Raw genomic sequence first — 13,832 nt, 5'->3', positions numbered from 1 at the left:
AAGAAGACCGGCATATTATACTACCATGCATTGTTAATCGTCAAACATGATGATGGTAGTTTTGAAAATATAATTTAATATATATATATATATAATTTTGAAAAGTAGCATTTTAGTTTTAAAATACGAGACTGAATCAATATCATATATTTAATAATTTAAACGATCGAGCACAACACCACAAATGGTGTACATATCCAGAGAAATAGACACATCACTTGACAGTTAGACTCGATTAAATAGACTAAAGAATTTATGACATCCATTTGATCTATGAACCATTTTATGTTGACCGATAAGTTTTCATGTTTAATATAAAAGATTAAATAGAGTTTATATTAAATTGGATTATCAAAGTTTCCTATAGAGACAATCCCTTATAGTTAATTACATCTTAAGTGACCAAAACTACTTAAGAATACTCTCGATTCATATTAGTGATTTTGTCTTCAAGAATTTCAAAGTTTAACCTTTCAAGATTGAACAAAGAAATATCAAATGGGAGAGATCAAATATAAACAATTATTTTCATTATCCAAATAAGAAAAAACTAGAGAATGTCACGAATCATAAGGAGAAACTCGGTGACTTCTCATACTATTCTCTGAATCTCTTAATCCTAAACTTTAGTTATATGGAAATTTTATTAGGATTTTGTAGAAAATTTATAATTTTAGTTCCAATATAACCCAAGCAGTCTATTTGATTCCCATACAAAAGCACAATAAAAAAGTGAAGCTAATCCAAACATACAAGCGTGCAAGAAAGACAGTAGAGCAAGCCAAATATAAAATAAGAAGAGGTCGGTGCCACTGGCATCGATAAATTCAAGAAATAGAAAAAGATGAAAAGACACCGTATAAGTGCATACATGGTCCTAATTTTGTAAATCAATATGATTTAGAATTAAGTTACAGGGCACGAGCAAGCTGCTCCTGGCCCTCGTCACGTTGTTCCACCTGTCTGGCATCTTAAAACCCTTGTGTGTACCTTATTTCTAATAAAAAATTATTCCAATGACTCTAGAAGCATATAGGAAAAAAAGAAGAGGACTTGATCTACATGAAAACAATGTTAGCAAGAAACCAATAAACATATAACTCATATGAGTCATGCATGTCAGGAGGAGCTAAGTAGCACCTGTAAAAAATAGTTTGACATGATCATCATGTCGCTTCTCCCTGTACACGTGAGGTGTGTATTTTAAACATGGCTCCATGTAAGAAGACCGGCATATTATACTACCATGCATTGTTAATCGTCAAACATGATGATGGTAGTTTTGAAAATATAATTTAATTATTTATACATATATATATATATATATATATATATTTTTAGTTTTAAAAATATGAGACTGAATCAATATCATATATTTAATAATTTAAATAATCGAGTACAACACCACAAATGGTGTACATATCCAGAGGAATAGACACATCACTTGACAGTGAAACTCGATTAAATAGACTAAAGAATTTATGACATCCGTTTGATCTATGATCTATGAACCATTTTATGTTGACCGATAAGTTTTCATGTTTAATATAAAAGATTAAATAGAGTTTATATTAAATTGGATTATCAAAGTTTCCTATCAAATTTTCATATAGAGGCAATCCCTTATAGTTAATAACATCTTAAGTGACCAAAACCACTTAGAATACTCTCGATTCATATTAGTGATTTTGTCTTCAAGAATTTTAAAGTTTAACCTTTCAAGATTGAACAAAGAAATATCAAATGGGAGAGATCAAATATAAACAATTATTTTCATTATCCAAATACAAATAAAAGAAAACTAGGAGATGTCACGGGTTCTAAGGAGAAACTCAGTGACTTCCCATACTATTCCATGAATTGGCTTTTATTTTAAAGAGAATATTATTAGATGTTTCTTCTTACCAATTCTAATTATTTAGGACTTACAATTGCATGATATCAATCATACAATTAGCTTTGAAGATAGAAGGGTTTAAGTCGTAATAAACGACAACATCAGAATCTTAAAATGAGTTAGGACTTAAATTGCACAACATGATTGTGCAAAAGTCTAAAGATAATGTGAGTATTTATGTCGCACTAGGCGAACAACTTGGAACTTGGAAGTCCTATGTGATATGTTGTTTAAACTAAGGGAATAATTTTGTTGTTGTAGACTTATTTGCTCTCTTGAATGTGTTCTTCTACAGGTCCTCGTCGTGCTGAACACAGTATATGCTCCAAGCTCCTCGTTAAAGTAGCAGCTTTAAAATCTAAGGTTCAAATGGTTTTATCATGTTTATGTTAAGTTTTGTTATTGTTGTTGTTGTTCAAGTGTCCTATTTGAGAATATTTTAATTTAATTAAAGTGACACCGGTTAGAATCCCATGATTCCCTCATTTATGCGTCACTCTTTTCTTTTGATTTTACTTGTTCTAAATGAGTTGTTACGCTCGTCTAGACTGGAGGATTCCTGTTAGCAATCGTAAGTTACCTCGTTAGAGAAATCCTCGTAAATCAAAAGGGGTGTGTTGTGTTTGTTTATTGTTTTGAAAGTGTGTAATTTTAATTTTGAAAGTGTATTTTTGTTTTTATTTTGCATGCAAAGTAAGTAAGTGCAAGTAAGGAGGTATTGTAAAACAACTGAGTGCAAGTAAGGAAATATTGTAAACTGAAAGGAAATTGCAGTACATAAAATAAATGTGTACCTGGGCTTCTACTACCGCTGCATGCTTAGTTCATAAAATATAATATAATTTGCAGAAATTTTAAATAAATTGCAGAAAAAGAAAGTAAGCGGGGCAAGAAAAATCCAAAACTAGAAAAGTAGAGAAGTACGTCGTAAGAAACACGAGCAAGTAAAAGAAAACTCGTAGCCACATATGGAAGACCGGGACTAGATGTAAGAATTTGGTGAAGGTGGGGGCTTAGAGATGGACTGTGTGTTTCCCGACCTTGGGTAAGAGCTACCAACCCGACAGCCTGCAAAGGGCAGTCATAATCTCAATCCAAATGGCTAACTATAGACTTTTGCAAATTTTCATCAAATTTCTTTAATTTTTCATGCTAGAGTTTAAATTTTCATGCAAGGTTTTTTATAACAAGAAAAAGAGATTTTATTTTAGTTTTGTAAAGTAGTGTAGTCCATAGAGCTAGTCACTCTAATTAAGTCAGGATTACTCGCAACCTAAAAGTGTCGAGGGCAACAATCCCACAAAGAGTTGACAAATAGTACTATCGGTTCTTGTCCTCTCCCTTATTGAAGGTCCTTGAGGTATGAGATAATTGAATCCCTCGTTTAAGCACACATGAGCAATGTCGTAATCGCCCTAGCCATCTAGACCTCAAATTTACACAAGTCTGATGATCCATATGTGGCGGGAACAAATGTCCACAATTGCTCACAGGGGCTTAAATATCTTAGGCAGGATTAAAACCCTTGAGCATTGGGCTATAAATGTAGGATAAGTAGACAGTGACCCGGAAGGGTGCTTATGGTAATCCGAAGAGGCGTTGTGGGAATTGAAAGTATGCAAATACCATTGGATGGAATTGTACGATGGGTCAACTCGGTGGCGAGTCATCCGTTCACATGATGTGTGAATGTGAGGGAACAGTGTGTAAGAACAACCCAAATGCAAGACATGCAAATGCATCGTGTAATCAATCATGCGAAGATGCTAGTGTGAAAGTGCAAACACATAAAGTGATTGGTGCATCATAATAAAAGGGTTTAATGAAGTAACCACTAAATGTAATGCAAAAATGGGACATATATTCCTGCAATAAGAATATGAGGGCACATGCTTATAGTATCATGACAATGTGTATGGTGTGAGATGTAAGCATGCATGCAAGACGAAACAAACATGCAATGATGTAACTTATAAGTGGACTTGGTCGATCCAACCGCGGCCAATCGATTGAGTCAATGAATGTGGTCAAGCAAGTTGGCATAGGCGACTGATCGATAAAAAAGGTTCAGTCGGAATGGTTAAACCGGCGACGATCGATAGGACGAGCCGACAAGAAGTGCCGATTGAATTGATCAAACCAACTTGAATCGACGGATGCGGTTAGCTGGTCCTGGGTAAAGTCAACCATCACTTTGCTATTATAATGGTTCATAATCATTAATCAACCTCCATAATAGGAGTAGTATAAGGGAATTCCACTGAAGAATATTCGTGCAGAGCTGATATACCCTTCTTAGTCTCTTCAACCTCACACCTTGTCAATGTGCCTTATAAGTGCCCCTCTACCTAAAAATGACCTTCCACTTGCCTTCCAAAGCAATTTACATCACCCCAGTCATTGGAGAATTTGCAAGTGACCCCTTATCATCAACACCACAGGATGTGCGACAAGAGTCACCTTACGATGGAGAAGCATTTAGGGAATCTTCTCATCTTCCTCTTTTTTAACATAATTGTCTATTGACATCAAAGGCTAGGTGACACTAAGGGAAAATATTTATATATGTCATACACACGTAGTTTTACATGCATATTCCAATTATTTAGGGGTATTAGAGGGTTATGTTGGTGTTATTCGGGTTAATACCCCCAATAACCTCACAAAACCCCCAAATGACAGCAAAAAATATGAGCGCGAACCGCAGAAGGTATTGGTAGGTTATTGAGAGGTTATTGAAATGTCATTGAAGTTAATACCACCAATAACTTCTCAATAAACCCCAATAAATGAGTTATTGGAAGGTTATTTCAGGGAGCACGCATGCAGAACTGCATGCGTATGACGTACGTAAATAGTGCTCGACATTAAGGAGCAGGGGAAACATATGAATAGTGATAACTCCACCGGACAAACACTGAATGTTACATGCTTCTCATATGCACTCAAGTAAATAGAACCACAAAGACAATCATTAGACCACTAACAATAAACCTAAGAGGACTAAAAATGCATAAATAAAGGATAACATATTTACCTTTTAGCATGCAAGGTGCATCGAGCGATATCAACTGCACCAGCTTTAAATCCTAGAAACTCTTGTCCTCTTCAAAAATTAGCGGCAGAGGGCCATGCATCTCCCTTACCGACCGCCTTAGTTGAAATATTCCCGCCATCTATGGTGTAGGCAAAAAATAATCACTTCTTTCAGTCAGCGGACATCTTATTGCTAGGCCAAATGTTTTCAATCGAGAAGAAAAAAATACCATTCCATTGCTCTAAAACTTCATAATGGATTCATCGAATATGACTGTCAATATACTTGCAGTCAATTTGGCGCTAATTTTGACAAAAAATAAACTAGAAAAGTTCATAATGTCTTTCAACATCACACACAAAAGGAAACTACATGTTTGACTGAAATGGTTCAAAATATACACAAACCTTGTGTTCGTGAATGGTGCTTGGAGTCTCCTCCTTCCTCTCTAATTTCAACGTCAGATCATTATCAAAGACATATTTTAATTATGATAGTTTGTCGTCCATTTGTAAACCCCTGAGAAGATTTAAGAACATAAGGGTTGAGCATCTTTTCGATGACATCACCAAGGAGATACTACTAAGGAAAAATACAAGGAGTAAGGACACTAGGGAGAAATAAATGATAAAGTGACTCCAACTCCTTCAATAACATACTTGTAACCTCAAACATAGTTATAAAATATAAAATATCAATATAAGTGCTAAAAAGAAATTCACATATGACCGAAGACAATCTAAGATGACGTTCAAGCAAAATGTTCATTTCATAAATTTAATTTTTATTAATATTTTTTGAGAACAAACATGAAGGCATGGCTGAATTGTTAAATGCTTCTATAAGAATAGAAGTGGAAGAATCTGTTGTTTTTTATTTCCTCTATGTTGATAATCTCTGATTGAAAAAGGTGTCAAAGTGCTAGTCAACCGACATCAATATATGAAGTTGTCGGGATTGGCTAATTCAAGAAGTTATTGGATAAGAGATAATTTGATATCCATTGTCTCTAGCCTTTAGTGGATACTCGCAAAATGAGCCTACATGCGGAAGTGACTAAACTAAGCCTACTCGCCAAAGTGACTGAACTAAAACAACTCATCAAAGCCTGAAACACTTAGATTTATCTCTCCCACAAAGGCAACCTAATTCATATAGGGAGGGACACTGTAAGCGACGACCATCATTATTTGCAATGACACAAATCCAACATGCTTTAAAACATCGTCTGATGCTCACATCACAATCTTTTAACCAAGACACCATGGATGAGCGTGGAACTGTACAAAGTGTATTTTTTATCTCTTTTCTCCTTTATATATAAAAGTGAAGTTAAGAGAGGGAGGAGGGGTTCTTTTTGGGGAGGAGAAAACTTAAATTTTTGGATAATTACATGCATACACTAGAAACTGTTATTTAAAAAGTTAGAACTGCAAAAAAGTAATTTGAACTACTAAACAAGAAACATTCAAATCATCGAGAATTTGTTAAAAATGAAAAATATAGGTTCAGAATTTAGTGTGAATTTTGATATTTGAACGATAGTTTTAAGACAATCAAGAGAAAGAATTAGTTTTATAAATAGAAAAGTTGATATTTTCATGAATATTTCTATAATTTTAAAGGCCTGTAAATGTAAATATTAAATTTTAGATGCCATGCATGTAAATTTACCTAATATTTAGCATCAAAATTTTGTTTTATTGTAAGTGCATGTTTTAATTGAGATTAATATGGCCGGCAACTTTGCACTCTAATTAATGAAAAATTAGGGTATGAAAGTGGCCTCAATTTAAAATTTTAAAATTTATTAAAAATAATGTTTATTAAGTGGCTAAAATGATTGGGGGGAGTAGGTGCGGCGCCTAATTACGAACAAGCGACTAATTAATGGGACATGTTCTCCACGAGCTAGTGATAGAAACTCCAACCAGAAGAGGAAGACAAGGGGTGGTTCTACTCGCCTTCTTCAGTTCCCGCTCAATCCTTATCGACTGGTAACTCGCTTCACCACTACAAGCAATTTTTATTGAATGAGCTGATTGAAATTAGCACTTTGGTTTCTGTCATAGGTCTGTGATGTCAGATGGATTTTCCGAATATTGGTGCTTCAACTTTTAGTATGTCTTTTCTTGCGTAATTTTGGTAATTAGAGAATGTACTGGTTTGGTTATGTTTCAATTAATGCGTTGTTTGCTTGTGAGTTCTCGTTGTTTTCGTGAAGATTGGGTGGTCTTAGTTCATTTTGGGGGATATCGCTGATTTGTTTGTGTTTTTTCTAATTATGATTCGAAGAACTGGATTGTTGTATATTAAGCAATCGGAGTGTTGGGTAGTAGATCTCAAGTGTAAAGTTTGACCTGAAGTGGGGGTCTCCATTTGACATTCTACTTAGGTAGGGAATAGATGATAGAGAGTGGAGTGGATAAAATAATATTATTTGATGGGAATTATTCTTCTTATTCTTCGTCTTCTATTTAGCTTTTCTGATTGTCAATCCTGAGCAATTCAGACATGTTGATGGTTATGTTTATATGCACCGCTTAGGTTGTGTGGAAGCTAAAGCTGAGCGGCAGAGATGATGGCAGCTGGAGCCATTTCAGCCTGTTTTCCTACTTTGAAGGGTACTGACTATGGTTTAAGCTTTGCAAGAACCGTGGATTTTGCGGAGATTACATCTGTTCCGAATTTCAAGAAGAAGCCAAGACGTATAAAAAACAGGGTCTTGGTGATTAGAAATTTGAGTTCTGGGCCAGACACGGTTGAGCTGCGGCCTGCTCCTGATGGAAGTCCTCTCTTAGGTATCATCCCCTTTTGCCATTCATTAATTCCATAAAAAAAAAAAAAAGAAAGAAAGAAAAGAAAAGCAATTCCATTCCTTGCCTCAAATCACAACTGTATTAAATACTTTCCAGGTAGATTTAAAGTTTCTAATCTCTACCTGCAAATCTAGTTTACGTTTTGTAGAACTGGATTGCATGTTTTATTATGCTCAATGCTCATTGTTTTATTTTTGGGGCATTTACATACATCTCAGACAATTATTATGTCTTTGCATATCTAACACCCAAACATTCATATTTACATCCATTCCACTGAAATATTTATTATCAAATAAAAAACACCACCATCACTATCTTTTTAAAAGTGAAATACACCTTTTCATTCAATAGGGTTATGACACAAAGATGTTATAAGTGTAAATTTCAAACCTTGGGTGTTAGATATGTAAATACATAAGAATTTTGTGGCATGTATGTTAATTTCCCTTTATTACGAGTTAGCATATGCTGGTTGTTAAGTGATTCTTATTAGAAGCCCCTCATTTGTTTTCAGTAAAAAGGTTGTGATTCTTATTATTTTTTTGCGTAAAAACTTCTGAAATGCTGAATGATTTGCTGTTTTAGTGCCTCGGCAAAAGTACTGTGAATCTGTTCATAAGACTGTCCGGCGAAAAACTAGAACTGTGATGGTGGGAAATGTGGCCCTTGGCAGTGAACATCCCATTCGTATACAAACAATGACTACTTCTGATACCAAGGATGTGGCCAAAACTGTGGAAGAGGTAAAGCTTCCATTTCGTTCTCTCTTGATATTACTGTTATATGGGTTTTCCATTTTTCTATTAATTTCTTCAGCAGTTGCTTTGATGCTCTTCTTTTCTCTCGTTATTATGTAATTCTTTGTTAGTTACATATATTAATTTAGTCTTTTTTAAATTGAAATTTCCTGCATTAGGTAATGAGGATAGCTGATAAAGGAGCAGATATTGTCCGGATAACAGTTCAAGGAAAGAGAGAAGCTGATGCTTGCTTTGACATAAAGAATTCTCTTGTTCAAAAAGAGTAGGGGACAAGAAAATTATGTGGCCGTTTGGGATCACTTTTTTTTTCTGTTTTTTATTTTTGTTTTTATTTTTTTCTGTTTATATTTTGATTTGTAACAAAATGTGTTTGGCTATTTGATTATTGTATGATTGTTTTTAAAAACACTTAAAACATCTAAAAGTTTTCTTGAGTGCTTTAAAAAAAACATGTTAATTTGGTTTTAGAGACAAAAAATAAAAACATATAAAAACATACTAAACAAACATGTTTTTAAAAGTAGAAACAAAAATAAAAACAAAAGTGATTCAAATGGCCCCTATGATTTTAAAAATTTAGTTTTTTTATGCAACTAATACCTTTTTCTTTTCAGCTACAATATTCCTTTAGTAGCAGACATACATTTTGCACCTTCTGTTGCATTGAGAGTGGCTGAATGTTTTGATAAAATCCGGGTCAATCCTGGGAATTTTGGTCTGTATGAATTATATTTTCTTAGAATCCTTGTACTCACTTTGAAGGAGCTTCTTATTATGTTAAATTGCTTTGCAGCTGATAGGCGAGCACAATTTGTAAAACTAGAGTATTCTGAAGAAGATTATCAGAAAGAACTTGAACATATTGAAGAGGTAAGAACATTTATTTAATTGTGATTCACTTAAGGTCTCTTACATTTGGAAATTCTATGGTCAAAAGTAGTCTAGAGAGTGTGTGTGTGAGAGACAGGTGTTTTTAAAGTAAGGAAGAAGGACCGATCTTGAATGATGAATGGTTTGATATGCAAGAGGATTGGGGATTCACACCTTCTTCTTTACCCTCATCTTATGGTTTGGGGCGGTACAAAGCACTTCTTCCATTTATTAATGTTGTGGATTTGAGGCTACATTTATTACAAAAATATAATGAGAATGGTAGATTGTTACTGCATGCATTAGGGAGAGGGGGAGGGGGATCAGATTTAAATTTAATAAAGGATTTATGATATCCATTAGGATGGATATCATTTGGGATCTATGTTGCATAGAAATGGACATTGGGACACGTACCCGACAAGACATGGATATGTGACATTTCCATTATTAAAAGTATAGGACACAAACATGTGTTAGACACATTATAATAATAATAATAATAATAATAATAATAATAATAAATTTTTAAGAATGATACAAAAAAGTAATAATAGCATTATTTTTAAAAACTAAGATGTCCATAATGAGAAATAACAGCCCAAGCGAATGATTGTCAAATTGCTCGAGCTCGTTTGAGAGGAAAGAATTCAGATAAATAAGTCAAACAGATAGGTTTAACCTTCAAATAAAAAATAAATTTTTTTAGTTTTACTTATAAAAATATACCATTGATATTTAAAAAAATATTTTCTTAAAGTTGTTATTCACTAATTTAAGACACGCATTTCATCAGACACGCGCGTCTTTTTTATTTTAATATTATTTAAATCAGACACTTTAGGGACATGTTTGGGATGTGTCGGTTTCCGAGAATGGTCCAACACTACACAACTTTTTAGTCAGAAGTGTTCGTGCATCATAGTTAGGTATCTAAGACTTTGATTAATTATACTTGAGTAGAAAGATGTTTGGAGCTTTTGGTTGATGAATCCTGTAAATAATAATGAATTATCCAATTTCTTCTCTAAAAAAAGAAAAAAAAAAGGTATGAAGAAACCTTAGATTTTTTGGTTGAGTTTGTATTTCAGGAGAGTTAAAATATTGCAATGTTAGTGGTAATTTAAGGTTTAAGTGCCTAGAAAAAGGAGAGAGAGTGAAGAGTTTAAGGGTTATTCTGGAGTGCTATTTATATAGGAGTGTAGAGGATCTTGACTGCTTCTAGCTTGCTTAGCTTAGCCTTGAGTGGCTGTCAAAGAAAATAAAAAACAGACAAGGTTTGATTGAGAAGGAAGAACAAGACCATTTGATTTACTTATGAATAATCAATACTATGTGGACCCCCATAATACTAGCTGATTTTGTAATATACTTGAAATCTCAAGAAATATGATAATAATTGGCTAAACCTCATTCAAAATAAAATGGAAAAGATCTAAGCTTTCTTAACAAGAGATTAACCACCCTTATTATTAGAAGAATTAATAAAAGTATTACAACTATAGTTGTTGGCCTTGTTCGATAGATCCCCATTAGATTTTCCAAGGAATATACTTTGACGGTCACCTATGCATGAGAAATCGAGCACCTCATTACAGCAGCGATGCCGTCTCCTTGCCCTAGATGCACGCGAGTATCAAATTGATGGTAAGTAATGTCAACATCCTTCCCTCACTCAAATGCGGCGTCGCATCAAGGTCTGAGATGGACATGACCTTCTTCTACTTCTTCCTTCTGTCTCGCTCTCTATTTTGTCTCATTGAAATCAAATGCTCGTCTCTTAAAAGAAACTAACAAGGTTGATCAAACCGATCTTACCCATTGAAGTTTCTTTTTTGTTGCTTTTTCTTTTCGGTTATTACAATTGAAACCCAAACCTAGATGTAATTGCCTAACCTCTTTGAGTGCTACCTGGATTATGAGCTCTAGTTTGAACAAGTTTTCTCTTGCAAATTTTGTTAGTATGATCTTTGTGAATTGTTTTTCCATTTGAAATTATTTGGAGAACCTCTTGTATTTTCTTGCAAATTAGCCATTTCCTTAATGACGCCCCTTTGCAACCAAATTAGATTATACCAAGTAGTGTTGATCTTGCTGAGCTTTTCTTTATTTGTTTTCATTGTCTTGTGAGTAAAGTGGGACATCATTTGTGATTTTGTTGTTAGGCGAGTGATCAAATACCTTTGTTGTGTTTATTTTCTTTTGGCTTGTTTGGTGTGTAGAGGACAATGGCAGATAAATTTGATTCCACATTCATAAATATATTTTTCTTATTGCATTCTATAATATATAGCTATTGCATCTTACAAATGTGGACTGTTCAAATAGCTTTGCATATATACAATGGAATAATCTCGTATTTTTAGTAGATTGCTCATTGATAATATTTTTAGGTTAAATTACCTGCTGAAATAGCTATGTTTCACATTGCTACACATTTTTAAAAACACTGTTCTTAGATCCCTCAAGTAAAATCTTTCTTACATCTGGTCCCTACTATGAGCCTGCCATGAATTTTTATTATTAGGTGTGGTTATGTGAGCATGCACATGACATTTTTGAGTTATATATGAGTGGTCAATGACTAACTTGCCTTTAATTCTTTACACTAAGTCACCCCTATACACTAAGTGTCAATGGTTCCCTGAGAAATTCTCGGCAGACTTCAAGGATAAATAGTTTGATAGCAATGGGTTAGCCTATTTAAGGATAGTAGCTCCATAGTGTCAAATGCACGTGCGATAGTTTTTTCATCCTTGCCACTCTGTATCTATAGGGCCTTCTCTCGTGTTGGAACTTCCAAAAATGTTTAATGCAAATTCGATTGATTTGTGTTGAGGATAATTAATTATTTTTCTATTATCATTGTCATATAGTTGTCATTAATTTTCTTTACATCATTTTGTTGTAATTTCTGACTTTTGTGTTGTTGCTATGACAGTTCTTTTCCTCATTCACGATGGAATTATAAGTGTTTTCCTTGATATGCGTACTGAGAAAAGCCTTGATTAGTGCAAAGATTTTACACTGTTAACAGTGTGTTTCATAAAAATTGGTTGCATTTCAAAAAAGAAATAATAAAAGAAAATTCATGATGACAACTTTTGTTTGAAATTTAATTGGATTCTCTTGCATTAATAGTTCATATGTTATCCCAATTGCTGCCAACAAAATTATTTCTTATTTCGGGCTGGAATTGAGATGCACGAAATATTCTAAGCCCAGGTTTCAACCATTTGATTCTAATTTTCAGCATAAAAATCGCGAGTGAGGAATTTTAATTACACTTAGTCAATCCACTGCACATTTGCTATAATCTTAAGAAAAAAGGGTTTCAATTGTTTTAAACAAATTTTAATTAATTATGTATCGATGTGCTCGTCAAAGCAAAGCAACTTGAGAAAGGATATATTGTCTGATCATCAATTATGCGAATAGGATCTATTTGGGGAAGAATGATATTATTACATGGTTTCCTTTTCAGTAATCCAAATTATCTTGATATCTCTTATAGGTAAGCTTTTAATATTTGGTGAAATATGCGTTTTGTAATAATAAGCTGATCCTAACATATTAAAGGTTAAAGATCTGAACTTTCTATGATAAGAGAAGAACAACTGACTGTCTTAAACTTGTAGCACCCTTGATGACTTTATTTAGCTAGCGCTCTTGTATTACCAAAGCGATATGCTTAGCGGTGTAAGCTCCTCATCTTTCAGACTTTGTTGATATGGATAAATCCTCCTTGTTGATATGAATGTTTCTTTGTTGCCTTCTTTTTTAGCCAAGATCTTTGTGTTTCCTTGTACCTGACCATCAAATAACTCAAGCTGTAGTCATTATGTAAGTTGTACCCTTGGCCTAGATGTGATTATCCCAAAAAGGTACAACCAAAAGTTTGGCATCAGTGTCGTTTGACAAATTTCTTAGTGAGGTAATTACATACAACATGTTATATAAGCTAAAGGATCTCATAACAATAGTCAATAGGGAATCAATTGTGATGGCTTTAAACTTTGGGGTTGAATAAGAGCTGGGATGTTTTCCAAACTAATGGGCTACTTTTTAAGCCTAGAAATCTTTGAACGTTTTTTTCTAATTTTTTTCATGTATTGTATATGATGTTAGAATTTTGTTCAAAACATGCTTGATAACTCGAAGTTGAAATCAATACGCACAAAACCAAATATGTCTCACTTGAAATAGTTTCGATTCAACTCATAATTGACTCAATGTATGAGATGTACATATTTATGCAAGTTAGTACATACATTCTTATAAACAAATATATATGTATGCATGTGTGTACACACAAACACTCGTTTGAATTTATTCTATTTAACACATCTTTATAAATATATTTTGAATACTGTAATTTAGATAATAGTTTTGATAAGTAACAAACAAGTCTTTTTTGAATAAATATACTTCACATGATTATGATA

General features: G+C 33.6%; 1 protein-coding gene across 4 annotated transcripts in view; it reads left to right on the top strand.

Moving 5' to 3' along the window:
- Window positions 1-6,832: 6,832 nt before the first annotated feature.
- Window positions 6,833-13,832, top strand: part of LOC110022467 (4-hydroxy-3-methylbut-2-en-1-yl diphosphate synthase (ferredoxin), chloroplastic) — a 41,570-nt gene continuing 34,570 nt past the window's right edge. For 2 of the 4 annotated variants that reach the window (XM_020721450.1, XM_020721425.1), the window contains exons 1-6: window positions 6,833-6,931; window positions 7,482-7,735; window positions 8,342-8,499; window positions 8,673-8,779; window positions 9,132-9,232; window positions 9,311-9,387. In XM_020721450.1, coding sequence (XP_020577109.1) covers window positions 7,513-7,735; window positions 8,342-8,499; window positions 8,673-8,779; window positions 9,132-9,232; window positions 9,311-9,387 — 666 coding nt within the window. In that variant the 5' untranslated portion in view covers window positions 6,833-6,931; window positions 7,482-7,512. Of the gene's footprint in view, window positions 6,932-6,986; window positions 7,055-7,481; window positions 7,736-8,341; window positions 8,500-8,672; window positions 8,780-9,131; window positions 9,233-9,310; window positions 9,388-13,832 lie in introns of those variants that run through there. The other 2 variants (XM_020721432.1, XM_020721442.1) reach the window with 2 other exon arrangements.

The sequence above is a fragment of the Phalaenopsis equestris genome, unplaced genomic scaffold (assembly GCF_001263595.1).
Source record: "Phalaenopsis equestris unplaced genomic scaffold, ASM126359v1 Scaffold000002, whole genome shotgun sequence".
NCBI classification, from domain to species: Eukaryota; Viridiplantae; Streptophyta; class Magnoliopsida; order Asparagales; family Orchidaceae; genus Phalaenopsis; species Phalaenopsis equestris.
The sequence above is the reverse complement of the archived record's forward strand: the minus strand, read 5'-3'. Positions and strand labels throughout refer to the sequence as shown.